The sequence below is a fragment of the Capricornis sumatraensis genome, chromosome 2 (assembly GCF_032405125.1).
Source record: "Capricornis sumatraensis isolate serow.1 chromosome 2, serow.2, whole genome shotgun sequence".
In the NCBI taxonomy this organism is placed as follows: Eukaryota; Metazoa; Chordata; class Mammalia; order Artiodactyla; family Bovidae; genus Capricornis; species Capricornis sumatraensis.
In genome coordinates, this window is record NC_091070.1 from 181775248 (window position 1) to 181803108 (window position 27861).

At 38.4% G+C, this 27861-nt stretch overlaps 1 protein-coding gene and 1 non-coding gene across 2 annotated transcripts in view; one reads left to right on the forward strand and one right to left on the reverse strand.

The window, feature by feature from the left end:
* UBE2U (ubiquitin conjugating enzyme E2 U) overlaps positions 1–27861 on the reverse strand; it is a 54921-nt gene that overhangs the window by 2847 nt on the left and 24213 nt on the right. The window contains exons 6-7 of the mRNA XM_068961231.1: positions 18030–18078; positions 9002–9090 (exon numbers count right to left, since the gene is read on the reverse strand). Of these exons, the coding sequence (XP_068817332.1) occupies positions 9002–9090; positions 18030–18078 (138 nt within the window). The remainder of the gene's footprint in view (positions 1–9001; positions 9091–18029; positions 18079–27861) is intronic.
* LOC138074648 (U6 spliceosomal RNA) lies at positions 20743–20849 on the forward strand. The gene has a single exon (XR_011144479.1). It is a non-coding gene; the product is annotated as a U6 spliceosomal RNA (small nuclear RNA).

The following is a 27861-nucleotide window of genomic DNA, read 5'->3' on the forward strand; positions in this document are numbered from 1 at the left end:
ACAGCCTTGACATACTCCTTTCCCAGTTTAGAACCAGTCTATTGTTCCATGTCTGGTTCTAACTGTTGCTTCTTGACCTGCATACAGGTTTCACAGGAGGCAGGTAAGGTGACCTGGTATTCCCATCTCTTTAAGAATTTTTCACAGTTTGTTGTGATCCACACAGTCAAAGACTTGAAACACACAAAAAATTTTTTTGTCACATTAGCAGCTTGTGGCATCTCAGTTCTCTGACCAGGGACTGAACCTGGACCTTAGCAGTGAAGCAGTGGATATTAAGAGAACAGAAGCAGAAGATATTAAGAAGAGGTAACAAGAATAAACAGAAGAACTATACGAAAGAGATCTTAATGACATGGATAATCATGATGGTGTGATTACTCACCTAGAGCCAGACATCCTGAATTATGAAGTCAAAATGGGCGTTAAGAAGCATCACTATGAACAAAGCTAGTAGAGGTGATAGAATTCTAGCTGAGCTAATTCAAATCTTAAAATATGATGTGGTTAAAGTGCTGCATTCATTATGCCAGCATATTTTGAAAACTTAGCAATGGCCATAGGACTGGAAAAGATCAATTTTCATTCCAATCCCAAAGAAGTCAAAGTGAAAGTGAAGTCACTCAGTCGTGTCCGACTCTTTGCGATCCCATGGACTATAGTCTACTAGGCTTCTCTGTCCATGGGATTTTCCAGGCAAGAGTACTGGAGTGGGTTGCCATTTCCTTCTCCAGGGGATCTTCCTGACCCAGGGATCGAACCCAGGGCTCCTGCATTGCAGGCAGATGCTTTACCCTCTGAGCCACCAGGGAAGCCCAAAGAAAGGCAATGCCAAAAAATGTTCAAACTACCACACAATTGCACTCATTTCACATGCTAGCAAGGTCATACTCAAAATCCTCCAAGCTAGGCTTCAACGGTACTTGAACCAAGAACTTCCAGATGTACAAGCTGGATTTACAAGCTGGCAGAGGGACCAGAGATCAAATTGCCAACATCTACTTGGTTATAGAAAAAGCAAGCAAGTTCCAGAAAAAAAACATTTACTTCTGCTTCATTGACAACTCCAAAGCCTTTGACTGTGTGTATCACAACAAACTGGAAAATTCTTAAAGAGATGCGAATACCAGATCACCTTATCTGCTTCCTGTGAAACTTGTATTCAGGTCAAGAAGCAACAGTTAGAACTGGACATGGAACAGCAGACTGGTTCCAAATTGGGAAAGGAGTCCGTCAAGGCTGTATATTGTCACTCTGCTTATTTAACTTATATGCAGAGTACATCATGTGAAATGCCAGGCTGGATGAAGCACAAGCTGGAATCAAGATCACCGGGGGAGGTATCAATAACCTCAGATATGCAGATGACACCACCCTTATGGCAGAAAGTGAAGAGGAACTAAAGAACCTCTTGATGATAGTGAAAGAGGAGAGGGAAAAAACTGGCTTAAAGCTCAACATTCAAAAAAATAAGATCACGGCATCTGGTCCCATCACTTCATGGCAAATAGATGGGGAAACAATGGAAATAATGACAGACTATTTTCTTGGGCTCCAAAATCACTGGAGATGGTGACTGCAGCCATGAAATTAAAAGATGCTTGCTCATTGGAAGGAAAGCTATGACCAAGCTAGACAGCATATTAAAAAGCACAGACATTACTTTGCTTACAAGCGTCTGTCTAGTCAAAGCTATGATTTTTCCAGTAGTCATGTGTGGATATGAGAGTTGGACTATAAAGAAAGCAAAGTGCCAAAGAATTGATGCTTTTGAACTGTGGTGTTGGAGAAGATGCTTGAGAGTCCCTTGGACTGCCAGAGATCAAACCAGTCAATCCTAAAGGAAATCAGTCCTGAATATTCATTGGAAGGACTAAAGCTGAAGCTCCAATATTTTGGCCACCTGATGTGAAGAGTTGACTCATGGGAAAAGACCCTGATGCTGGGAAAGACTGAAGGCAGGAGGAGAAGGGGATGACAGAGGATGAGATGGTTGAATGGCATCACCCATTTGAAGGACACGAGTTTGAGCAATCTCTGGGAGTTGCTGATGGACAGGAAATCCTGGTGTGCTGCAGTCCAAGGGGTTGCAAAGTGTTGCACACGAATGAGCAACTGAACTGAACCACTAGGCCACCAGGGAAAATTTGATGTTTCCATTTAAGGATAATTCATGTCTTTCCTTAATTTTTTGGAATTGCCTTTCCTACATTTTCTATTTGAGTATGTATGGCACTCTCTTCCTTATATGTTATGAAATCCCAAATGGCACGGTCATCTTTTCTGAATAATCCCATTATTCTTATATTACAGAGTCATTTTCTCCATTGCTTTCTCTACTATCTGAGAGAGGACAGATGCCACCATATTTGTACAAACTTTTAACACAACATTGAAAAAACCAAGATCATGATATCCAGTCCCATCAATTCATAGCAATAAATGGGGAAAAAATGGAAACAGTGACAGATTTTATTTTCTTGGGCTCAAAAATCACTGTGGACAGCGACGACAGCCATGAAATTAAAAGACGCTTGCCCCTTGGAAGAAAAGCTATGACAAACCTAGACAGTGAGTTAAAAAGCAGAGACATCACTTTATAGACAAGATCTGTCTAGTCAAAGCTATGGTTTTTCAGTAGTCATGTACAGATACAAGAGTTGAACAATTAAGAAGGCTGAGCACCAAAGAATTGATACTTTTGAACTGTGGTGCTAAAGAAGACTCTTGAGAGTCTCTTGGACAGCAAGGAGATCAACGCAGTCAATCCTAAAGGAAATCTGAACTGTTGCTAAAGCTGAAGCTCCAATACTTTGGATACCTGATATGAAGAGCCAACCCACCGGAAAAGACCCTGATGCTGGGAAAGACTGAAGTCAGGAGGAGAAGGGGGTGACAGAGGACAAGGTGGTTGAATGGAATCACTGACTCGATGACATGAGTCTGAGCAAACTCCAGGAGATGAAGGACAGGGAAGCCTGGCATGCTTGCAGTCCATGGGGTTGCAAAGAGTCACAAGTGACTGAGTGACTTAAAAAATTTTATTCTCATAGTTTTTTCACTCATCTGTCTCCTACCATCTAACGTTAAATGCCTCAAAAAGCTTATGATAATGCTTATCTTTTTGTCTTCAATACAACCTGCTGTTTAGACAGAGAATATGGTCAGTGGATGATGTTCAGAGGGGAATAATGAAAAAATGAGAACTGGTGAGATTTTGTCAGAAATTCTTCGTTAAAATCTCTCATCGCTACCAGAACTTGACACTGTGGCAATTTTGTAATCTTTGGTAGAAAGCATCCTCTATTGCCTCCATAGTATAGTTCTTCCTGCCTTTACTTCTGAGGATTACTGGACATCACTTCTACTGTTTTCTCCTATGATACACCTATTGTCCAACATCTGTATAGGCTGATCTGAAAAAAAATTTTCCACTCTGGGACTGTCATGTCCAAAGAAATATACAAGCACTAACTTACCTCCTTAGTGAGTTCTATTTTCACACATACTACCTTATGCTAACCACAGAGGAACAACTTAGGATAGAATATTTTTGTCAATGAATAGAAATGAAAAAAAAAGATAAAAAGAGTTAAATAACTAACCTAAATTCACTTAACTAAGAGTCTCTAATTTCTGACATCAGGCTTTTCCCATAAGGGCCTTTCCATCGCTTGAATATTGGAACCACCTGGGGAGCTGTAAAAACTACTCTCCCAGGGTTCTGGTCCCGAGACCCTACTATAATTGGTCTGGGGGGTGCACCTTTAACATGGGAATTTTCACAAGCTCCTCTGGGGATTCTAATGAGTGGTCAAGGCTGAGACCACTGCACTGGAATTTGATGATACTGCTTCTTGCATCTAAATGTATTTTTGGAGATACCTGCCCTCCTCACTAGTTCAAAGGCTCTAGGAATGAAAGTATCCCAAGGTGAAAGCAAGCATTCCCATGATGCTTCAGGCTGCCTGGTCTGTCTTGTTGACAGCAAACAAATGCCAGGAAGCCTCCGCTCACTATTGCAGGGTACACTGGTCTGAAGGAATTCTTTTCCTGTAACATAAACATTTCCTTATGGGGACTGGATTTTGCCATTAAGGTGCTGTTGCCCACAACCAGATGTATTGGTTTGTTCTCTGCCAAACTTTTTATTTGCCATTCTATAGTGATGGACAGAGAACAGTGGATCATCAGTATATTTTCCCATGATTGTCTATGATTATGAATAAATAATTGTAATTATTGAAAATGTACCACACATACTTCAGAGTTTGAATTTCAATCTCAGGTTATAGAGAAAGAACAATTTTATATCATATAATGGAGGCAGTGTAATATAAAACAAAGAAGAATGAATGTGGAATCAGAGGATTCAGTTCAAGTCTTTGGGACACAGCCTAACTGTACTATAAATAGTAGCCACAATTACTGAGCACTCACTGTGCACTAGGCACTGTTAGAGAGTCTCAGTGTTATGAGGTATGTTCTGTGATTATTCTCATCTTACAGATGAGAGAACTGGGACACAAAGAGGTTAAGAAACTTTCCCAAGGTCACACTACCGGTAAATTGCAGGGTCTTGGCAATATACATTCAGAATTTACACTGTTACCAATAGCTCATATTCCACGTGTGATTTTAGGTAAATTACTTAGCTTCCCTTGGTCTTGGTTTTCTCATGTGTAAAACAGAGTAATAACAATGCCCAGCTCATTGGGTTCATATACAACTATGGATAACAGAAATTTGGTGTTCGGTAAATATTGGTTGATAAGTGAAAAAACAACAATAATATTGAAGTGATTAAAAAAATACAGATTAAGAGGTGCAAACAACTAAGCACAAAATAAACAAACTACAAAAATATATTATACAACAGGGAATTTAGCCAATAATTTATAATAACTAAATGGAATATAACCTTTAAAAATTGTGAATCACTATCATTGTATGCTTGAAACTTACATAATATTGTACATCAACTATATCTCAATAAAAAATAAACAAAAGAGCCAATAGGGCATATACTTTGTAAACTGTATTATACAGTTATTCTGTATCATACAAGAATAAACTTACTATTTGTGGCACAAAGATATGCAATAGAGTTAAAACTTAAAATCATACTATAACCACTCATCACTACCATAAAATAAAAAGCTTTTTAAAATATGCACAAGAGTTTAATAATCTTTCCAGTGATAAAAATATAACTGTAGAAATGAAGTTAATAGAAGTTTCTGTTTTATTTCTGAGTAGTTGAAGAAGCATTCTATAATCTGAAAGCTTCATCTTTATTACTGACAGGAAATTAAGCCATTAAAAAGATAGTATTGGATCTTAGCCAGCTGAACTATCCAAAGACAAAATGGCCAGCAGAACATGTAAGGGTTACATTTAATTTTTTTAAATTAAGTGCTGGTTACTATTGAAGGAAAGCTTCTGAAACATTCTTATACAAATCTCTGTAGGAAAAAGAGGCAGAGTGATTGTGAAATCTTGCACCAAGGGCTAGAATCAAAGTCTCAGAAATTCTTCTGGGCTAGAGGTAACCATTACCAGCTATTGCCTTCACAAAAAGGAATGAATTACATACTAGCTTAGTGACAGATGTAGAAACAAGAACCAAATTAAACATTTTGGTGTCAGACTCTTTTGAAGAAGAAATTTCAGCCAGTGATACTGCATTATTTCTTCCATTTAAAAATTATTCTTTATTATAAGAAATCATTTCCAATTTTCTTTAATTGGGCATGTGCTTCTATTATTTCCTTAGCAGCTTGGAATTTTCTAGAGCCTCTATATATTTACAGGTTATTCCATAAAGCACCATCCTATAACAATCTGTTTGTTTTCTGGTTGAAGGAATTGGACACTGAATTGTTCCCTGAAGCATGGCAACTGCCTCTCGACATGTCTGTTAAGGGTTATCACCTCCTGGAACCCATCTGAGCTCCTCAGGGCCTCTTACATAACAAATACTCAAGATGCATTTGCTGAACTAAGAAGCAGTCAATCAAAATCTTAGAAATGAAGTAAATGCTCATGTATTCTGGTACCAAAATCAATAAAACTCTTTTGTACTGATAGTGTTGCTAAAGACTATTTCTTAAAGTACCTTAAACAAATTATTTTTCTTAACCACTAATCCATGAATCAGTGAGGAGGATAATGTGTAATTACAAAATAACTAATAACCAACATCCTGAAAGAGCAAGTAATTTCTTAGAAATAATTTGACCTCACATTTTTATATTTATTACGTTTAATACTTCTTTTTGCTCTTGTATGCTAAGCTGCTTCAGTCATGTCCAATTCTTTGTGACCCCATGGACTGTAACCTGCCAGGCTCCTCTGTCCATAGGATTCTCCAGGCAAAAATACTGGAGTGGGTTGCCGTTTTCTCCTCCAGGGGATTGTCCCAACCCAGGGATCGAACCCACACCTTTTATGTCTCCTGCATCGGCAGGCAGGTTCTTTACCACTAGCGCCACCTGGGAGGTTCTCTTTGCTCTTATTTGTGCCTTAAAACTAGATATCCTTGTAGCCTATTTATTTTATGAACTGTAGTTTGTCCTGCTTAATCCTCTACCTCTCTCTTGCCCCACCCCCTTAATTCTCCCCACTGGTCACTGCTGCTGCTGCTAAGTCACTTCAGTCGTGTCTGACTCTGTGTGACCCCATAGATGGCAGCCCATCAGGCTCCCCCATCCCTGGGATTCTCCAGGCAAGAACACTGGAGTGGGTTGCCATTTCCTTCTCCAATGCATGAAAGTGAAAAGTGAAAGGGAAGTCGCTCAGTCGTGTCCGACTCTGCGACCCCATGGACTGCAGCCCACCAGGCTCCTCTGTCCATGGGGTTTTCCAGGCAAGAGTACTGGAGTGGGGTGCCATCACCTTCTCTGCCACTGGTCACTACTAATTCGTTTTTCTTTACCTCTGTGAATCTGTTTCTATTTTTTTTTTTATATTCAGTAGTTTTTTTCCAGATTCCACACATAAATGATACCATACAGTAAAAAAAAAAAACAAAAAAAACTAGATATGATTTTTTGAAGGGTGATATTTTGTTCTCTTAAAACCAGACTATCACAAGGATGAGATGAAACAAGATGAGATCACAAATTAAGGTAGTGGTCATAAAGGTGGCGTAGAGGGAAAACATTTGTAATGCTACAGGAGATAAAATCACTAAGGCTTAATGAGGGAGATAAAGAGGACTAGGAAATGTACATGATTCTGGCTGGGCAAGTAAATGCAAGAATGGTGATCTGCTACTAATCAAGAGAAATAATAAGGGAGGGAGAAGAGGTTTGGGGGCAACATAATGAGTTCATTTGGGGATATCTTAGATATGAGGTACCTTAGCGTCAGACTTTATTTTTGGGGGCTCCAAAATCACTGCAGATGGTGATTGCAGCCATGAAATTAAAAGATGCTTACTCCTTGGAAGGAAAGTTATGACCAACCTAGAAAAGGCAATGGCAACCTACTCCAGTGTTCTTGCCTGGAGAATCCCAGGGATGGCGGAGCCTGGTGGGCTGTCATCTCTGGGGTCACACAGGGTCGGACATGACTGAAGTGACTTAGCAGACAGCATATTAAAAAGCAGAGACATTACTTTTCCAACAAAGGTCTGTCTAGTCAAAGCTATGGTTTTTCCAGTAGTCATGTATGGATGTGAGAGTTGGACTGAAGAAAGCTGAGCACCAAAGAATTGACGCTTTTGAACTGTGGTGCTGGAGAAGCCTCTTGAGAGTCCCTTGGACTGCAAGGAGATCCAACCAGTCCATCCTAAAGAAGATCAGTCCTGAGTATTCATTGGAAGGACTGTTGCTAAAGCTGAAACTCCAATACTTTGGCCACCTCATGCAAAGAGTTGACTCATTGGAAAAGACTCTGATGCTGGGAGGGATTGGGGGCAGGAGGTAAAGGGGACAACAGAGGATGAGATGGCTGGATGGCATCAGCAACTCGACGGACATGAGTTTGGGTAAACTCCGGGAGTTGGTGATGGACAGGGAGGCCTGGCATGCTGTGATTCATAGGGTCACAAAGAGTTGGACACGACTGAGCGACTGAACTGAGCTGAACCTTATTACACAGCTGGAAATGTGCATTCGGAGTTCAGAAGACAGTCTGGTTAGAGATGAGGCTTTAGGAATTATTGGCATGTGGGCTAATGAAAACCATAGTAATGGACGATGTCTCCCAGAGAGAGCTGGGCAGAGAATACTGAATGAAGAAGTTCTTGCTAAGGAAAGAGGCAGAGGAGCACTTGGAAAGGTAAGAGGAAAACCATGGAGTCATAAGGAGAGCAGAGCCAATATGAGTTCAAGTAAGATAAGGACTGAAAAAAGTAATCACTGAATCTGAGAATTCGGAAGTCATTGATAACTTCAGAATGTACCATTTCAGTTGGATAGCTGGAGCAAAGTCACATTTGCAGACTGGATAACCTACTTTGATACAAATCAGAAAATAGCCCTCTAAAGATTAGATTAAAAGGGACCAGAAAGTTGTCCAGCTCTCCCGTTCCATCTTTTCAGCTCTTACTATATGATGGTAACAGATGATCTTTCACTAGACTGATATAATTGAGCAGCTCGAGGTTTTCTTGCTGTTCCTCTACTTAATAATATCCCTGTCTTCAGAGATAATTGTGTTTAGAATTAAAAAGTTTCCTCCTGCTCTGAAGGCTTCCTTCTGGGGTGAGGCAGTAAAGTAAATCTGAAAGAACTGAGAACTTTATCTTTTATTATTCCAACTGTCTATCCTTCCTTTTGGCTTTTCATCAGACTTCAGTCCAGGACTCTATACAAAAGAGGGACTAACTGAACAGTTATTGAATGATTAGTATACGGAGCCAACAAAGAAGCTGATCACCCTCAAATTCCAAATATGTGTCAATTAGTCTTTGAAGGCAAGACAAGCTAAGAATGTTCAGAGATTAATATACCACCCCACTCCCCACAAAATAAGACAAGGCTGGATCACCTACATGGAGTTCTGTAATATTCTGCGGCTTTTGATGTGGCTATTCCAGACCATGTCTTGTAGTAATCACTAAATGAGACTGATTTAATTGATCTGAAAATACAAAATAAAACCGGGCAGTGAGTAGCATGCAAACTTGCTTTTTAAAATTATTTTATCAGAGTGGACTCTTACAGATATTTTGTTATAAGCCATTAGTGTGTGCGCACATGTGCTAAGTCACTGCAATTGTGTCTGACTCTTTGCACCTCTATGGACTGTAACCTGCCAGGCTCCTCTGTCCATGAGATTCTCCAGGCATGAATACTGGAGTGGGCCATCACACCCTCCTCCATGGAATCTTCACTATCCAGGAATTGAACCCACGCCTCTTTATGGGCACCACATGCCTGTACTGGCCGGTGGGTTCTTCACCACTAGTGCTACCTAGGAAGCCCCCACAAAACGTTAGGCTGATCTGCAAATTCTAGCATGGTTATTTCTAACAAATGAATCTAACATAATTTTCCACTAATACCTGCAAATCACAAAAAAGATCTGCCCACACCAGTTTTCAAGAATAAGTATAAATGTGCATCCATGTGTATATTATAAAAAGAAAAAAATGTAGGTTTAAGATAACTGCCTTCTGTGACTAACAGTAAAAAGAACTTTAAATAAAGCATCACAGCTGTATATTTTATCTTTCTACAATAAACAACTTTCTTACATTTCTATGCTGAATTTTAGTAAAATCACCTTAATTTCTTTTTTATTACGAGGAGACAAGAAACACCAGAATTGAGATTAGTTTAATTTTTATACAGAAATCTGATCACTTCCAAAGAGGGAAAATAAACAACTCTTTTCTAATATTACTGCCAGCACATTTCCTTCCTCTGTGCTAATGTTACCAAATCCTAATGGAAGAGCAAAGACTGCTACAAAGGATTAAACAGTAATTATGAAACGGTCTCTTACTCTTAGATAACTGCATTTCTGATTTTTTTCCTACAAACATTTTGAATGCAGGGATTCTCAATACTCTATAAACAAAACACTACTTTCAGATAATTTTTTAGATGTGTGAAATCATCAATTAACTGGCTTAAATGGATGCTTAAACATCAAATGTAAAAGACCTTAGGTCTGTTTTAAATTCCTAGCTCTGGAGGAAGAAGCAAATTTTCAGTTACAATAGGTTATTAACATTAATTTTTATAGGTAAATCATAGGTGCTTAAGTATTTGACTCAATTTTGAAAGTAATAGGGCAATACCTGAATGTGTTAATGCATTCCCTTATTTAAATAATAATTATGGACATCTAAAATTTAAGGCTAACATTTTTCCAGTATGCTACTGCATCTGTAATCACACTTAAGTAGAAACCTGAAACTTGGTGAAGATAAATTAATCACTACTATTATTGCTTCCAGAGCTACACTCAGTACTTTATACTACTAAATGATATACTAAACTAACATTAATTTGCCAACAAAATGTTTCGGCATTTGGCAACGGAGGTAACAAAATGAAAGACTGCATTATATCTCCTGCATGAGAAAGCTTGTGATCAATCTGCTGTCACAGATCATTTAGCAGACAACAATGACCCAAGAGGAAGGAAACTGTCAACATACTGTCTAGTGAAAAAAAATACACCATCTTCAGGCACAATCGTCTCCATTGTTTTCTGTCTGTTTGACGACGACCCATGACCCTCTCCCTTCCCAATGGTGTCCTGTTCAATTTCAAGCTGTTAGCCTTCAGGGGCTTTCTCTTCTTCCCCTAGAATAATTTAAAATATTACCCTAAAAGGTATAACTTTAGTATAGTGTGAATATACAAAACAGAATGCCTTGAACACTTGGGAATATCTGTACCTTCAACTCTATAAAGGAAATAACCCCTTAAAATAAGAGAACAATAATTATTTACTATTATTATTCAGATAAACTACTAATGGATAGATACAGCATAAAAATACCTGTGTTTATAGTTCCAACCAGTAACAGGAATTTATTGAGTATTATTTTTGGCACTAAGAATATGAAAAAGTAGAAGACATTATTTTAAACTGAACATCAGGATTTATTATCCTGTTGGGAAAATAAGATATATACCTGAACTATTAAGTAGAATAGCTTTATATATTAACATAATAAATGGTCACATCATTTAACAGACATTTGGAGACTATAGTGAAAAACCTGTCTTTGGCAGTGGCAATAAGGAAGAAAGTTGGAGGAAGGAGCTGTAACTTTATTTTGGAGCCACTTGGGAAAGAGTCACTTGGATATAGACCTGGGACAAAGGAAGGAGGCATTTTAGGCCAGGGAAACAGTATTAACAATAGCTTAGATGGCAAGGAGTGTGGTGTGTTCATGCCTACATAGAGAGGATGCTGGGGGAAGAGGTGATAGTTAACAAGATAACTGACCAGAGGGAAAAGCTCCAATTTCAGAAGAATTGGCATTTAATTAAAAGATAGGTGAAATGAGGCAATGATAGGTCTTCAAATTTAGGCAGAGAGTGGATAGAGTTGATTCAGTGATCTTGATTTATTAGGTGATAGAGAGTAATCAGAAGTTCTCAAATGAGGCAAGTAAACTAAGAAATCAGTGTTTGAGCAAGAGTTTTCTCTAGCACTAGCATGCAGAGTAGATTATATGAGAGATTAAATGCAAGGGGACCAGTTAGGAAACAAATTCAGTAACTTAGGCAAGAGATCCTGAGAGCCAATACTAGGGTGGGAGCAAAGATTACGAAGGGGAGGAGATGAATTTACGAGAATGCTAAAGAACTGACTGAATCAGCTGCCTGATAGAGTGTGAAAAGTAAAGGTATTTGAGGGTCACATATTCTTCTAAAACCCAGAAGGCCAGTTATTTTTGCTATTAATAGAAAGTGTCTAGAGAAACTGAAGTAAAATATGAGTTTAATTTTAAACATGGGTTGTAGGTGATGACCTCTAGGAGTGTGATTGAGAAATTGGGACTGGAAATAAGAGATTTAGGTCAAATCAACATAAAATTTGATAGATGACACCATTAGGGAAAACAAACTCCAAAAGAGTAAGTGTTTAGAAAAGAAAGGGCAGAAACCAATTCACAATTAAGGGCCAGGGGGTGGGGAGTGAAGGAAACCAAAAGGATCATTAAAGGAAGAGAATCATGGTAGCCCTATTTCATGCAAGCAACACCCCAGCCATTGCCAAAGCCTAATGACTAAATCCTTAAATATCTCTGGATAGGGAATGGAAAATGGTACAGCTTCTTTGTAAGACAGCATGGTGGTTTCTTACAAAACTAAACATACTCTTCCCACACAATGCAGCAATAACACTCCTTGGTATTTACCCAAAGGAGCTGGAAACTTATGTGCACACAAAATCTTATACACAGATGTTTAGAGCAGCTTTATTCATAATTGCCAAAATGTAGAAGCAACCAAGATGCCATCAATGGGTGAATGGATAAGTTAAGTGGTGTATATTCGGACAATGGAATATTATTCAGCACTAAAAAGAAATTAGCTAATAAGCCATGAGGACTTTTTTGATGGCTCACTGCTTGCCAATGTAGAAGATACTGGTTTGATCCCTGGGTTGGGAAGATCTCCTGGAGAAGGAAGTGGCAACCCACTCCAGTATTCCTGCCTGGGAAATCCCATGAACAGAGGAGCCTGGCAGGCTACAGTCCACGGGGTCAAAAAAAGAGTCAGACTTAACTAGCAACTAAAACAACAACAACAACAAAGAAATCATGAAGAGTCATGTAGTATCATGACTAAGAGCACAGGCTCTGGGATTAGCTGGCTTGGGTTAAAACATGGTGGCACCATTATTGATTAGCTGTATGACTCTGAACAAGTTACCTAATAACCTCTTCATGTCTTCAGAGACAGAATTTTCTCCAGTGGTGGTTGTGAACATTCAATGAAAGGATGCATGGAAAGAGTCAAGGAGGGCTTTAGCACCCCTCAGCACTCAGTGTCAGCTGGGCTCCTCATTGCCTTGAATAAGCACCTCATCATTCTTCTCCTGCAAACTCTAAATAGCTGTCATTCTGCCTTGCGCACACGTGCTTAGTCACTCCGGTCATATCCGATGGCTCTACCTTGGTCTCTCCCTCCTCCAGGTTATTATGTCTCTGCTTGAAAGCCACAGTAGGTTATCTACTTCTATAGGATGGCATCTAAAAACTTTTACATAGAATTCGAGGCGGTTCATCATCTGGCCATTTCCAATCTTTTCTCCCATCATTCATCCTCACATCCATTCACATGGAACTGTTTCCTGACGATCCTAAGTGCACCACAGTCTTACACATCCATGTCTGTACAAGCAGTTCTATTAGAGACTCTTTTGCCCCCTGAGCCTATCAAAGTCATACTCACTAAGATTCAGGTCCAATAAAAATAATACATACATGAAGGTTGTCACACTGGATATTGTGGTTGCCTTCCCAATAGCTGTTCCAGTCTTCTCCCGTTCTCCCACATGCCCTGTGGTCTGATGTGGGGACTGGATCTTACCCCGGCTCTAAATCAGGACCTCAGTGATAACAGGAATCTGACCTAAATAGCTCCAATAATAGTCCAGTTCATTCTAGCTTACTAGTATGTCCTGGTCTCTGAGACTGTTGATCCTCTTTGTTCTTCTTCAAGACTGCCTTGTTATTTTAAACCTTTTGCATTTCTAGATACATTTTAGACCACCTTATCAATTGCCAGAAAAAAAAAAAAAGGCTGCTGAGATTTTGACTGAGAGTGAACTGAATCTACAATTTGGGAAGAATTGATACTGTAGCAATATTGAGTCTTTTCTAAGTGGTAAACATTGTATATCTCAATTTCTTTAGGTATTGAAAAAATCCTCCCATATATATTTTGTGATTTTCAGTATAAATGTCTTACTCATCTTTTGTTACATTTTGATGCTGTTGTAATGGTATTTTTAAAGTTTCACTTTTATATTGATAAAAATAGCTAATTTTTTAATATTCATCTTCTAGCTAAGATCCTTGCTAGATTTACTTACTAATTTTCAAACTTTCAAGTTTGTATATTATTTTGGATTTCAATATGTATGTAATTGTATTATCTGTGAATACAAATGGTTTACTGTATTCTTTCCAAATTTTATAACTTTTGTTTTTCTTCCCTCATTGCATTGGCTAGGACTTCAGTACAGTGTTAGATAGAAACAGTAATAATGTGGATATTTGCCTTGCTCCTAAACTCAGGAGAAAAGGATTAAACATTTCACATTTAAGTGTGAGGTTAGCTGTTAGATTTCTGTTCAATTCAGTTCAGTCACTCAGTCATGTCCGACACTTTGTGACCTCATGGACTGCAGCACACCAGGCTTCCCAGTCCATCACCAACTCCTGGTGCTTACTCAAACTCACGTCCATCGAGTTGGCGATGCCATCCAACTGTCGTCCTCTGTCATCCCCTTCTCCTCCTGCCTTCAATCTTCAAAGCATCAGGGTCTTTTCCAATGAGTCAGTTCTTTGCATCAGGTGGCCAAAGTATTGAAGCTTCAGCTTCGGCATCAGTCCTTCCAATGAACATTCAGGACTGATTTCCCTTAGGATTAACTGGTTTGATTTCTGTAGATTCCCTTTATTGAAATAAGGAAATTCTCTTCTATTCCTAGTTTAGTGAGAATTTTTATCATGAATGAGTATTAATGGTTTTTCTAGATTAAGACAGATAATTCTATGTTTTTATTTTTCTTTTATTTGGCTGAGTTACATGCATTGATTTTCAAATTTTAAACCAATCTGGCTTTCCTGAAACAAAGCTCACTTAGTCATCATGTACTATCCCTTCTTTATATATCAGTGAGTTTAATTTGCTAATATTTTGGTTAGAATTTATACATTTCAGGTTTATGAGAATACTGACCTATAATTTTCCTTTCTTGTAATGAATTCTGATTTTAGAATCAGAGTTTTGAAGTTTGGTGACATATTCACTGTCTCTATTTACTGGAAGAGTTTGAATGCCTTTTTAAAAAAGATTTTATTTGAAGTGACTCTAAATCTAATTTAGTAGAGTTGTAAAGTTAGTTGAATACCTTTAAAATTAGCTTTGTTAAAGTATAATTGACATTCAGTAAAATGTACAAGTGTTAAGAGCACAGATTGATGAGTTTTGATAAAAGCATGCCCCTGCATAACCATAAGCCCAAACAAGTTACAGAATGTTTTCACTAGTCCTGAAAGCTCCCTACTGCCCGTTCCCAGTTAAGCTCCCTTGACACTTTGGGTTATCATTGATCCAGTTCTCTATCACCATAGATGAGTTTTGCCTGTCCTAGACTTCATACAAATTGAACTCTACAGCATGTACTCTTTTATTACTGAGTTTTTTTTTCCCCTCAACATAATGCCTGTATTCCTATTCCATGTTGTTGCATGTATCAACAGTTTTATTGCTGAGAGTATTCAGTTTATAAATACAACACAATTTATTTATATATTCAACTGCTGAATATATAATATTGACTGTTGATGGAAATTTCAGTTGTTTTCAGTTTGGGATATTACAAATAATCTGCTATGACCATTTCTGTACAAGCCTTTTGTTAATATATACTTTTATTTCTTTTAGGTAAATAGTTAAGAGTGGGTTAGAGGGCAGGTGAACCTTTGACATGACAAGAAACTGCTAAACTGTGTTCTGAACTGGCTGTGGGCAGTCAATAGGCATAGCAACATAAGAGCGCTACAGTACAATCACAGCTTCATCAATAACTGGGATTGTTAGTTTAAGCCAGTAGTGTGATCTTCCAATCTCCCCCATCTTAACATGTCACTGTGGTACCCATCCAGTTCAAACCACAATCTATTACTAATCCTTGATTCCACTTTTTCTCTTGCCCCAAAAAGGTCAAGCTAAAGCCTTGAATCCAGCCATTTCATCCACTTATCTCCCACTCCACAGTTACGCCCTTAGCCCTAGCCCAAACCACGCGTCGTTCCCCTGGTCTACTAAAGTAACCAAATAATTCTTTTTGTTTCCACCTTCGATCCTTCACAGTTGATCCCCCAGGAGGCAGTTAAAGTGGTCCTTTTAAAATGTAAATCTGATTACACCTTTCTCTTCTTAAAAGCTGTCCAGTTGTGTCCCAATTCCCACTGCAAGATTAATAAAATGCAAATTCCTTACCTAGTTTATAAAGCCCTATCTACATCTCTTACTCCACCCCTACCCATCTCTTCTTCCCTCTTGCTGTGTTCCAGCTGCAGTGGCCTTCTTTCTGATCCTCTAACACATCTGTGTGCATGCTCAGTTCTGACCAACTTTGGCAACCCTATGGACTATAGCCCGTCAGGCTCCTCTGTCCATAGGATTCTTTAGGCAAGAATACTTGAATGGGTTGCCATTTCCTCCTCAGGGGATCTTCCTGACCCAGAGATAGAACTGGTGCCTCCTGCACCTCCTGCATTGTCAGGCAGATTCTTTACCACTTGAGCCACCTAGGAAGCCCTCCAACACACCTTGCTCACATCCAATACTCAATTAGTCAAAACCCTAGCTATTCCCTCTGCCTAGAATCTCACTATAGGTACTTATAGGTATAAGACATTATTCTCTCCCAACTTTTCACTTCTTTTTTTCCCCTTCAATGTCATGAATCTTGATTTTCCAAGAAAATAACAAATGCAAGTTGATCTCACCATGGTTCTTAAGTCATTTCTCAACACAGTTCTAGTGAACTCTTTCTTCCAGGCTCCAGATTTTATAGTCCTATGATCAGTGCTGGATCCTCATGGTGCTGTCTGGTTACCCTGCTGCCTGTCTGATGAGGGACTCAGCGCCCCAAAGAACCCAAGGGCCAAAGTTTCCTCCCTGTGACAGGGTCTCCCCTTCTTCCTGCTCCTGCCTGAGACAAATGCCACCACTGCTACTGGCTGGGCTTCATCTCAGTGCTGGGGGACAGACAAGGTCAATGCTCTTGCTGTCATGTTCCAATTAACCATTTCATCAGTTGCTCTGGGTCTTCTCATTCTGAGGTTCTAACACTTCCAGGCAGAGAGCCCCTTGGTATAACATTGTCTCATGTTCTGGGACAGAGTCCGGATCTGAGTGTTCCTTTTGATTTCAGTCTTTTGGGAACATTTTACTATTATTATTCCACTAAGAGGATCCTTGTTTTGGAGCATGTACAGTATAAAACCAAGACAGAATAAGTATTATTTCAGCAGTAGTAAATTGGCTATTTTCTATGTAGAAACAGTCTGATTGACTATTAAAATAAGGCTGATGCAAATGTTAGAGAACCTAAAAGCTGCAGAACCTACACCTGTCCAAGTGTTCAAGGTCACACTCTCAGGTGGTCTCCCAAGGGTACAATGGCTTCAACCTAACTCTCACCATTTTGCTCCAAGACTTATTCTTTCCCTAAACTTCTTGGATTTTTATGATATATAATGGTCGGGCTATAATGTAGACAATGGTCTTGTTTTTCCTTTTCAGAAATGAAAAATAAAAGACTAGGCAACTATAGAACAGTCTGCTGGACTCTGTGGGAGAGGGGGAGGGTGGGATGATTTGGGAGAATGGCATTGAAACATGTATAATATCATATATGAAACGAACTGCCAGTCCAGGAACAATGCAGGATACAGGATGCTTGGGGCTGGTGCACTGGGATGACCCAGAGGGATGGTATGGGGAGGGAGGTGGGAGGGGGGTTCAGGATGGGGAACACGTGTACACCTGTGGTGGATTCATGTTGATGTATGGCAAAACCAATACAATATTGTAAAGTAATTAGCCTCCAATTAAAATAAATAAATTTATATTTAAAAAAGGCTAGGCAACTTATATAGCTACATTCAATTTTAATTAAATAGTCTAGAAAGAACTCAAGATTTTCACATTCTTCTTGAAAAAAAAATCATTTTTAAAAGGTATTGGAAGGGAAGATATATTTAAATGAAATCATTTTTCTAAGTCAAAAAATGAAAATACAATTTAAGTCAATAGTTCTTTTAGTGTATAAATTGGCATAGAACTGTATAAAGGAAAACTTACCTGTTAAGTTTATCTTGCTCTTTTGGTGACTCAGAACCATCATCTTTTGCTATAAAGAAAAATATGAAAAGATTCTGGTTTACTTAAGGGAGACTGAATATATGGCCCTATGTGCCTTCTTTCCAAAGTCCTAATAAGATGGCAAGAAAGGAATAAAAATAAGGTGTTTGGAGAAGGAAATCGCAACCCACTCCAGTATTCTTGCCTGGAGTATACTCATGGACAGAGGAGCCTGGCAGGCTACAGTCCATGGGGTCGGGGGAATAAAAAAAAAAGGTGTAAAACCTCAAGAAGAGCAAAAGAAAGATGGCAAGAAAAATGTTCAAGATAGAAAGCAGATGTCAAGTGGTAACCATCTTAACAGGTCATAGAAATTTGAAACCTAATGACATGATGAGAGAAGGCCAATAAAAAGCAAGCAGATTTACACTTCAGAACTTGAGAAACAACTTAGGAATTGGAGGTACTAGATATCCCTAAAAGGTGAAATGTATAGTGTGGATACCAAAGACATAGCCTTCATCCTGTGCAACCAGATGACCACTGCTGCCTAGGCAGGAGGGAAGATACCTTATTCTGGAGAGATTGACCCAGAGAGATTCAGGGGACAGCAGAACAAGAATATGGTAAGGGACTGATGACAGAGAATAAATCAAATAGATCATATTGAATAAGCAATATTCCTTACTCTCTCTCCTTGTCCAGCTCCTAGAGTGTAAGTAGTTAACCTTTCTCTCTTCAGGCATATGACTGGAGGGTTCATCTCAGAATAAAGAGTTAAGCCTAGCTAATGGTAAGGTCAGATCCTCAGTGAATAATCCTATAATGAAACAAAACCATCAGCGAGTCTAGTCTGTATCCAAAATTTCCAGTCTTTTCAATGAATGTCATTCATCATTTCATTCATCATTCAGTGAATGATTTTCATGTATCATACAGATGCACAGTTAAAGATGGGTAGATAATTGAGTAAAGTCCTTATTATGAAAGATAACAATGAGAACAAATAAACAGGAAGAAAATAGATATGAGAAACATACTTTTCTGGAAGCCCAAAACTAAAGAATTAGAGTTCAAGATTCAAACAGCCTATGAAATGCTCTACATGATGAATGAGGAGGGAAAAAAAATGAAATTATATCAAGAAGTATTATCAAGAAATTTCAGACCACTGGGAATAAAGAAGATTTTAAAAGCTTCCACTGAAAATAAATCACATGTGGAGAAGCAGACATCTGAATGTAAGCAGACTTCTTAAGGGTAATACTGGAAAGTAGTCTTTACAATTCTGAAAGAAAACTATTTTCAAACTAAAGTGTAACCAAATTATGAACATATGAGAGTGGAGTGAATACATTGTTAGGCATATAAAGTAATGAAAGGTTTAGTGCTCCTGTACTAGGAAGCTCCTGGCAGAAGTGTTTCAACAAAATGAAGGAGCAAACCAACCAGGAGGAAAAGGCAAGATCACGCAAGAGCTCCCATTCAATAGGTGGGCAGAAAGGTCTTCCCAGGATTCCTGTGAGAGAACTGCCAGTTCAGAACTGGAAGAGGAGGATGAATGAGCGCCTCAGCAAAGGTGCTTCCCAGGGGGAAAACCAAACTGAATACCAAAACTGTTCTTCACATTTTTGTCAGAAAGTTTGGGGGAAGAATAAATGGTAGATATTCTTCCAAAACACAAACCAAAATAAATCCAAAAAACAAAACCAAGGGAATAAAAATACAGGCCATTTGTCCAAGAAAATAAAAGTCAGTCAGGGCTCATCTGTGAAAAATATTTACTAAGTCATATGAACATAAATGAATGATACTAGGAGAATGGGGGAGAGAAAATGTGAGTGGAAATGGCACCATAAAATTTCAATCTTTATCTTTCAGAAGAGGCCCATGAGTCATATCTAAACTGAAAATCCTAGAATTTTAGTATGCAATACACTTAGAAATACATTGGTAATTCCAAAAGAAACAGCTAAATGTGTTGAAAGCTGGTGGTACCTTGTGGGGGGTGGGGGCACCTTTTAGTTATGGATGGTGGGGCTTATAAATCCTTAAAAACTGTATTTCCTTAAAAACTGATTTGGATTATTTGTCCTTTAAAGCTATGAACAAATACTTCTTTGATACAAAATAGATACTTAAGATCTTTAGTAAAACTGCTTTAAAACTTAGCTTAAAAGTTATTAGACTATCTGGTGCAATGAAGTACAAACAGGAAAAACGAGGTTTGTAACCCCAGCAAACAGATCCACATATGCTATCCCTGTTAATGTCAGAATTTTTACACTGCCTGACACCTGTAGATATCAGATCTATCTGTGATAATACTGTAATCATCAACAACAAAATTATGGTTGAACAATGGTACTAAAGCTCATGTTCCTTAATTAGTAAGTTATCCTACTGGACTAAATTCCTTCTTCCTGATATTCAGAAAGAATATTTTTCCAGAGGAAATGGAATTCTTATAGGAATACTCAACAACCAATACTCTCTTTGAAGAAAAAAAACACCTGAAATTCTGAGACATCATCTGCTTCAGCTGTAGAAACAAGTTTCTTTAAAACCTGTTCTATTGTAATGAGGACTTTAAAAAGAACAGTGAACAAACTGAGAACTTAACTGAAGAAGAATCAAATGCTTATCACATCTTCCTCACTGTAAGCAGAATGGGATGTATTTGCGCAATCATTTTTTTTTCAAGTACTACATAGTGCTCGCTTCGGCAGCACATATACTAAAATTGGAATGATACAGAGAAGATTGGCAGGGCCCCTGTGCAAGGATGACATGCAATTTTGTGAAGCATTCCTTATTTTTGAGAACACCAGAGAACTCCTGACTCCAGGGTACATTAATCGACAGGAGCTCATCAAACGCCTCCATATCTACACTGAAACCAAGCACTGCCCAAGGGCCAACAAGTTCCAGAGGAAGACATACCACGCAAATTCTCCAGCAACACAGGGAACACAGCCCTGAGCTTCAATATACAGGCTGCCTAAAGTCTTTCCAAATCCATTGACATCTAATAACTCATTACTGGACACGTCATTGCACTCCAGAGAGAAGAAATCCAGCTCCACCCACCAGAACACCAACACAAACTTCCCTAACCAGGAAACCTTGACAAGCCACCCGTACAACCCAACCCACAGAGAGGAAACTCCACAAACTGCCAGAATACAGAAAGGCCACCCCAAACACAGCAATATAAACAGGATGAAGAGACAGAGGAAAACCCAGCAGGTAAAGGAACAGGAGAAATGCCCACCAAATCAAACAAAAGAGGAAGAGATAGAGATATAGAATTCCAAATATTGATAGTGAAAATGATCCAAAATCTTGAAATCAAAATGGAATCACAGATAAATAGCCTGGAGACAAGGATTGAGAAGATTCAAGAAGGGTTTAACAAGGACCTAGAAGAAATAAAAAAGATTCAGTATATAATGAATAATGCAATAAGTGAGATCAAAAACACTCTGGAGGGAACAAACAGCAGAATAACAGAGGCAGAAGATAGGATTAGTGAAGTAGAAGATAGAATGGTAGAAATAAATGAATCAGAGAGGAAAAAAAAACGAATTAAAAGAAATGAGGACAATCTCAGAGACCTCCAGGACAACATTAAACACCCCAACATTTGAATTATAGGTGTCCCAGAAGAAGAAGACAAAAAGAAAGACCATGAGAAAATACTTGAGGAGATAATAGTTGAAAACTTCCCTAAAATGGGGAAGGAAATAATCACCCAAGTACAAGAAACCCAGAGTCCCAAACAGGATAAACCCAAGGCAAAACACCCCAAGACACATATTAATCAAATTAACAAACGTCAAACACAGAGAACAAACATTAAAAGCAGCAAGAGAAAAACAACAAATAACACACAAGAGGATTCCCATAAGGATAACAGCTGATCTTTCAATAGAAACTCTTCAGTCCAGGAGGGAATGGCAGGACATACTTAAAGTGATGAAAGAAAATAACCTACAGCCCAGATTACTGTTCCCAGCAAGGAGCTCATTCAAATATGAAGGAGAAATCAAAAGCTTACAGACAAGCAAAAGCTGAGAGAATTCAGCACCACCAAACCAGCTCTCCAACAAATGCTAAAGGATCTTCTCTAGACAGGAAACACAAAAAGGGTGTATAAACTCGAACCCAAAACAATAAAGTAAATGGCAATGGAATCATACTTAATCAATAATTATCTTAAATGTAAATGGGTTGAATGACCCAACCAAAAGACAAAGCCTGGCTGAATGGATACAAAAATAAGACCCCTATATATGTTGTCTACAAGAGACCCACCTCAAAACAGGGGACACATACAGACTGAAAGTGAAGGGCTGGAAAAAGATATTCCATGCAAATAGAGACCAAAAGAAAGCAGGAGTAGCAATACTCATATCAGATAAAATAGACTTTAAAACAAAGGCTGTGAAAAGAGACAAAGAAGGACACTACATAATGATCAAAGGATCAAACCAAGAAGATATAACAACTATAAACATATATGCATCCAACATAGGAGCACCACAATATGTAAGACAGATGCTAACAATATGAAAGGGAAAATTAACAATAACACAATAATAGTGGGAGACTTTAATACCTCACTCACACCTATGGATAGATCAACTAAACAGAAAATTAACAAGGAAACACAAACTTTAAATGATACAATAGACCAGTTAGACCTAATTGATATCTATAAGGTCATTTCACACCAACACAATGAATTTCATGTTTTTCTCAAGCGCACACGGAAACTTCTCCAGGATAGATCACATCCTGGGCCATAAATCTAGCCTTGGTAAATACAAAAAAATTGAAATCATTCCAAGCATCTTTTCTGACCACAATGCAGTAAGATTAGATCTCAATTACAGGAGAAAAACTATTAAACATTCCAACATATGGAGGCTGAACAACACGCTGCTGAATAACCAACAAATCACAGAAGAAATCAAAATATGCGTAGAAACAAATGAAAATGAAAACACAACCCCAAACCTGTGGGACACTGTGAAAGCAGTGCTAAGGGGAAGGTTCATAGCAATACAGGCATACCTCAAGAAACAAGAAAAAAGTCAAATAAATAACCTAACTCTACATCTAAAGCAACTAGAAAAGGAAGAAATGAAGAACCCCAGGATTAGTAGAAGGAAAGAAATCTTAAAAATTTGGGCAGAAATAAATGCAAAAAAACACAAAAGAGACCATAGCAAAAGTCAACAAAGCCAAAAGCTGGGTCTTTGAAAGGATAAATAAAATTGACAAACCATTAGCTAGACTCATCAAGAAACAAAGGGAGAAAAATCAAATCAATAAAGTTAGAAATGAAAATGGAGAGATCACAACAGACAACACAGAAATACAAACGATCGTAAGAGACTACTATCAGCAATTATATGCCAATAAAATGGACAACTTGGAAGAAATGGACAAATTCGTAGTAAAGTACAACTTTCCAAAACTGAACCAGGAAGAAATAGAAAATCTTAACAGTACCCATCACAAGCACAGAAATTGAAACTGTAATCAGAAATCTTTCAGCCAACAAAAGCCCAGGTCCAGACGGCTTCACAGCTGAATTCTACCAAAAATTTCGAGAAGAGCTAACATTTATCCTACTCAAACTCTTCCAGAAAATTGCAGAGGAAGGTAAATTTCCAAACTTATTCTATGAGGCCACCATCACCCTAATACCAAAACCTGACAAAGATGCCACAAAAAAGAAAACTACGGACCAATATCACTGATGAATTTAGATGCAAAAATCCTTAACAAAATTCTAGCAATCAGAATCCAACAGCACATTAAAAAGATCATACACCATGATCAAGTGGGCTTTATCCCAGGGATGCAAGGATTCTTCAATATTTGCAAATCAATCAATGTAATACACCACATTAACAAATTGAAAAATAAAAGCCTTATGATTATCTCAATAGATGCAGAGAAAGCCTTTGACAAAATTCAACATCCATTTATGATAAAAACTCTCCAGAAAGCAGGAATAGAAGGAACATACCTCAACATAATAAAAGCTCTATATGGCAAACCCACAGCAAACATTATTCTCAATGGTGAAAAATTGAAAGCATTTCCCCGAAAGTCAGGAACAAGACAAGGGTGCCCACTTTCACCACTATTATTCAACATAGTTTTGGAAGTTTTGGCCACAGCAATCAGAACAGAAAAAGAAATAAAAGGAATCCAAGTTGGAAAAGAAGTAAATCTCTTACTGTTTGCAGATGACATGATCCTCTACATAGAAAACCCTAAAGACTCCACCAGAAAATTACTAGAGCTAATCAATGAATATAGTAAAGTTGCAGGATATAAAATCAACACAGAGAAATCCCTTGCATTCCTATATACTAATAATGAGAAAATAGAAAGAGAAATTAAGGAAACAATTCCATTCACCATTGCAACAAAAAGAATAAAATACTTAGGAATATATCTACCTACAAATTCAAAAGCAGAGACATTACTTTGCCGACTAAGGTCTGTCTAGTCAAGGCTATGGTTTTTCCTGTGGTCATGTATGGATGTGAGAGTTGGACTGTGAAGAAGGCTGAGTGCTGAAGAATTGATGCTTTTGAACTGCGGTGTTGGAGAAGACTCTTGAGAGTCCCTTGGACTGCAAGGAGATCCAACCAGTCCATTCTGAAGGAGATCAGCCCTGGGTTTTCTTTGGAAGGAATGATGCTGAAGCTGAAACTCCAGCACTTTGGCCACCTCATGTGAAGAGTTGACTCACTGGAAAAGACTCTGATGCTGGGAGGGATTGGGGGCAGGAAGAGGAGGGGACAACCGAGGATGTGATGGCTGGATGGCATCACGGATTCGATGGACGTGAGTCTGAGTGAACTCCAGGAGTTGGTGATGGACAGGGAGGCCTGGCATGCTGCATTCATGGGGTTGCAAAGAGTCGGACAAGACTGAGCGACTGAACTGAACTGAAAGAAACTAGAGACCTATATATAGAAAACTATAAAACACTGGTGAAAGAAATCGAAGAGGACACTAATAGATGGAGAAACATACCATGTTCATGGATTGGAAGAATCAATATAGTGAAAATGAGTATATTACCCAAACCATTCTATTGATTCAATGCAATCCCTATCAAGCTACCAATGGTATTTTTCACAGAGTTAGAACAAATAATTTCACAATTTGTAATACAAATTTGAAATACAAAAAACCTCGAGAAACCTTTCAATCTTGAGAAAGAAGAATGGAACTGGAGGAATCAATCTGCCCGACTTCAGGCTCTACTACAAAGCCACAGTCATCAAGACAGTATGGTACTGGCACAAAGACAGAAATATAGATCAATGGAACAAAATAGAAAGCCCAGAGATAAATCCACACACCTATGGACACCTTATCTTTGACAAAGGAGGCAAGAATATACAATGGCGAAAAGACAATCTCTTTAACAAGTGGTGCTGGGAAAATTGGTCAACCACTTGTAAAAGAATGAAACTAGAACACTTTCTAACACCATACACAAAAATAAACTCAAAATGGATTAAAGACCTAAATGTAAGACCAGAAACTATAAAACTTCTAGAGAAGAACATAGGCAAAACACTCTCCGGCATAAATTACAGCAGGATCCTCTATGACCCACCTCCCAGAATATTGGAAATAAAAGAAAAATAAACAAATGGGACCTAATTAAAATTAAAAGCTTCTGCACAACAAAGGAAACTATAAGCAAGGTGAAAAGACAGCCTTCAGAATGGGAGAAAATAATAGCAAATGAAGCAACTGACAAAAAACTAATCTCAAAAATATACAAGCAACTCCTGCAGCTCAATTCCAGAAAAATAAATGACCCAATCAAAAAAGGGGCCAAAGAACTAAATAGACATTTCTCCAAAGAAGACATACAGATGGATAACAAACACATGAAAAGATGCCTAACATCACTCATTATCAGAGAAATGCAAATCAGAACCACAATGAGGTACCATTTCATGCCAGTCAGAATGGCTGCTATCCAAAAGTCTACAGGCAATAAATGCTGGAGAAGGTGTGGAGAAAAGGGAACCCTCTACCACTGTTGGTGGGAATGCAAACTAGTACAGCCACTATAGAGAACAGTGCGGAGATTCCTTAAAAAACTGGAAATTGAACTGCCTTATGACCCAGCCATTCCACTACTGGACATACACACCGAGGAAACCAGAATTGAAAGAGACACGTGTACCCCAATGTACATCACAGCACTGTTTGTAATAGCCAGGACATGGAAGCAACATAGATGTCCATCAGAAGATGAATGGATAAGAAAGCTGTGGTACATATACACAATGGAGTATTACTCAGCCATTAAAAAGAATACATTTGAATCAGTTCTAATGAGGTGGATGAAACTGGAGCCTATTATACAGAGTGAAGTAAGCCAGAAAGAAAAACACCAATACAGTATGCTAACATATATATACGGAATTTAGAAAGATGGTAACAATAACCCTGTACGCGAGACAGCAAAAGAGACACAGATGTATAGAACAGTCTTTTGGACTCTGTGGGAGAGAGAGAGGGTGCGATGATTTGGGAGAATGGCATTGAAACATGTATAATATATACGAAACAAATCACCAGTCCAGGTTCAATGCATGATACAGGATGCTTGGGGCTGGTGCACTGGGATGACCCAGAGGGATGGTACAGGGAGGGAGGTGGAAGGGGGGTTCAGGATGGGGAACACGTGTATACCTGTGGCAGATTCATGTTGATGTATGGCAAAACCAATACAATATTGTAAAGTAATTAGCCTCCAATTAAAGTAAATAAATTTATATTAAAAAATAAATAAAAACAATGTTTCATTGAGAAAAAATAAAATAAAATAAAGTACTTCATAATGTGAATTAGTAGTATAATCTCCCTAATATTTCTATAATTCTTCTCTATTCTTGTATTTTGACTGTCAGTAATTATAGTTTATTCAGATAGAATCTGAAACTTAGTGGAATGACTTAGCAAAAGCTAAAGCAAGAGGATATGATGGCTGGATGGCATCACCGACTCCCTGGACGTGAGTTTGAGTGAACTCCAGGAGTTGGTGATGGACAGGGAGGCCTGGAGTGCTGTGATTCATGGGATTGCAAAGAGTCGGACAAGACTGAGCAACTGAACTGAACTGAAAGGAGTATGCCTAGCTAAGAGAAAAATTATTACCTTAGGTTTGGCTACTATTATTTATTTTTATATTCTTATACATTTTATTTCAACCAAATATTTTTAAAAATTATATGAACTCTATGCTTTGAATGGGGCTTCCCAGGTGGCTCAGTGGTAAAGAATCCACCTGCCAACGCAGGAGACACAGGAGATGCCAGTTTGATCCCTGGGTTGGGAAGATCCCCTCCCCTGGAGGAGCAAATAGCTACCCACTTCAGTATTCTTGCCTGGGAAATCCCATGAACGGAGAAGTCTGGTGGGTTACAGCCCACGGGGTTGTAAAGAATCGGACACAACTGAGTAACTGAGTATGCACACATGCATGCTTTAAATATCAAAATAAACATGCTAAACAAAAACCAATTTGACCATATTACCACACAGAAATAAAAATTCACTGGGACAAACTGAAAAAAAAAGGTAAGATGTATGAGCTTACAGTAGCTCCTCATTATTGGCAGGAGATACCCTCCAAGCCTCCCAGTGGTGCTTAAAAACATGGACAGTATGAAACCCTGTATACATTATACTATGTTTTTTTCCCCTATACATACATACTTATGATGAAGTTTAATTTGTAACTTAGGCACAGTAAGAGGTTAACAAGAATAAT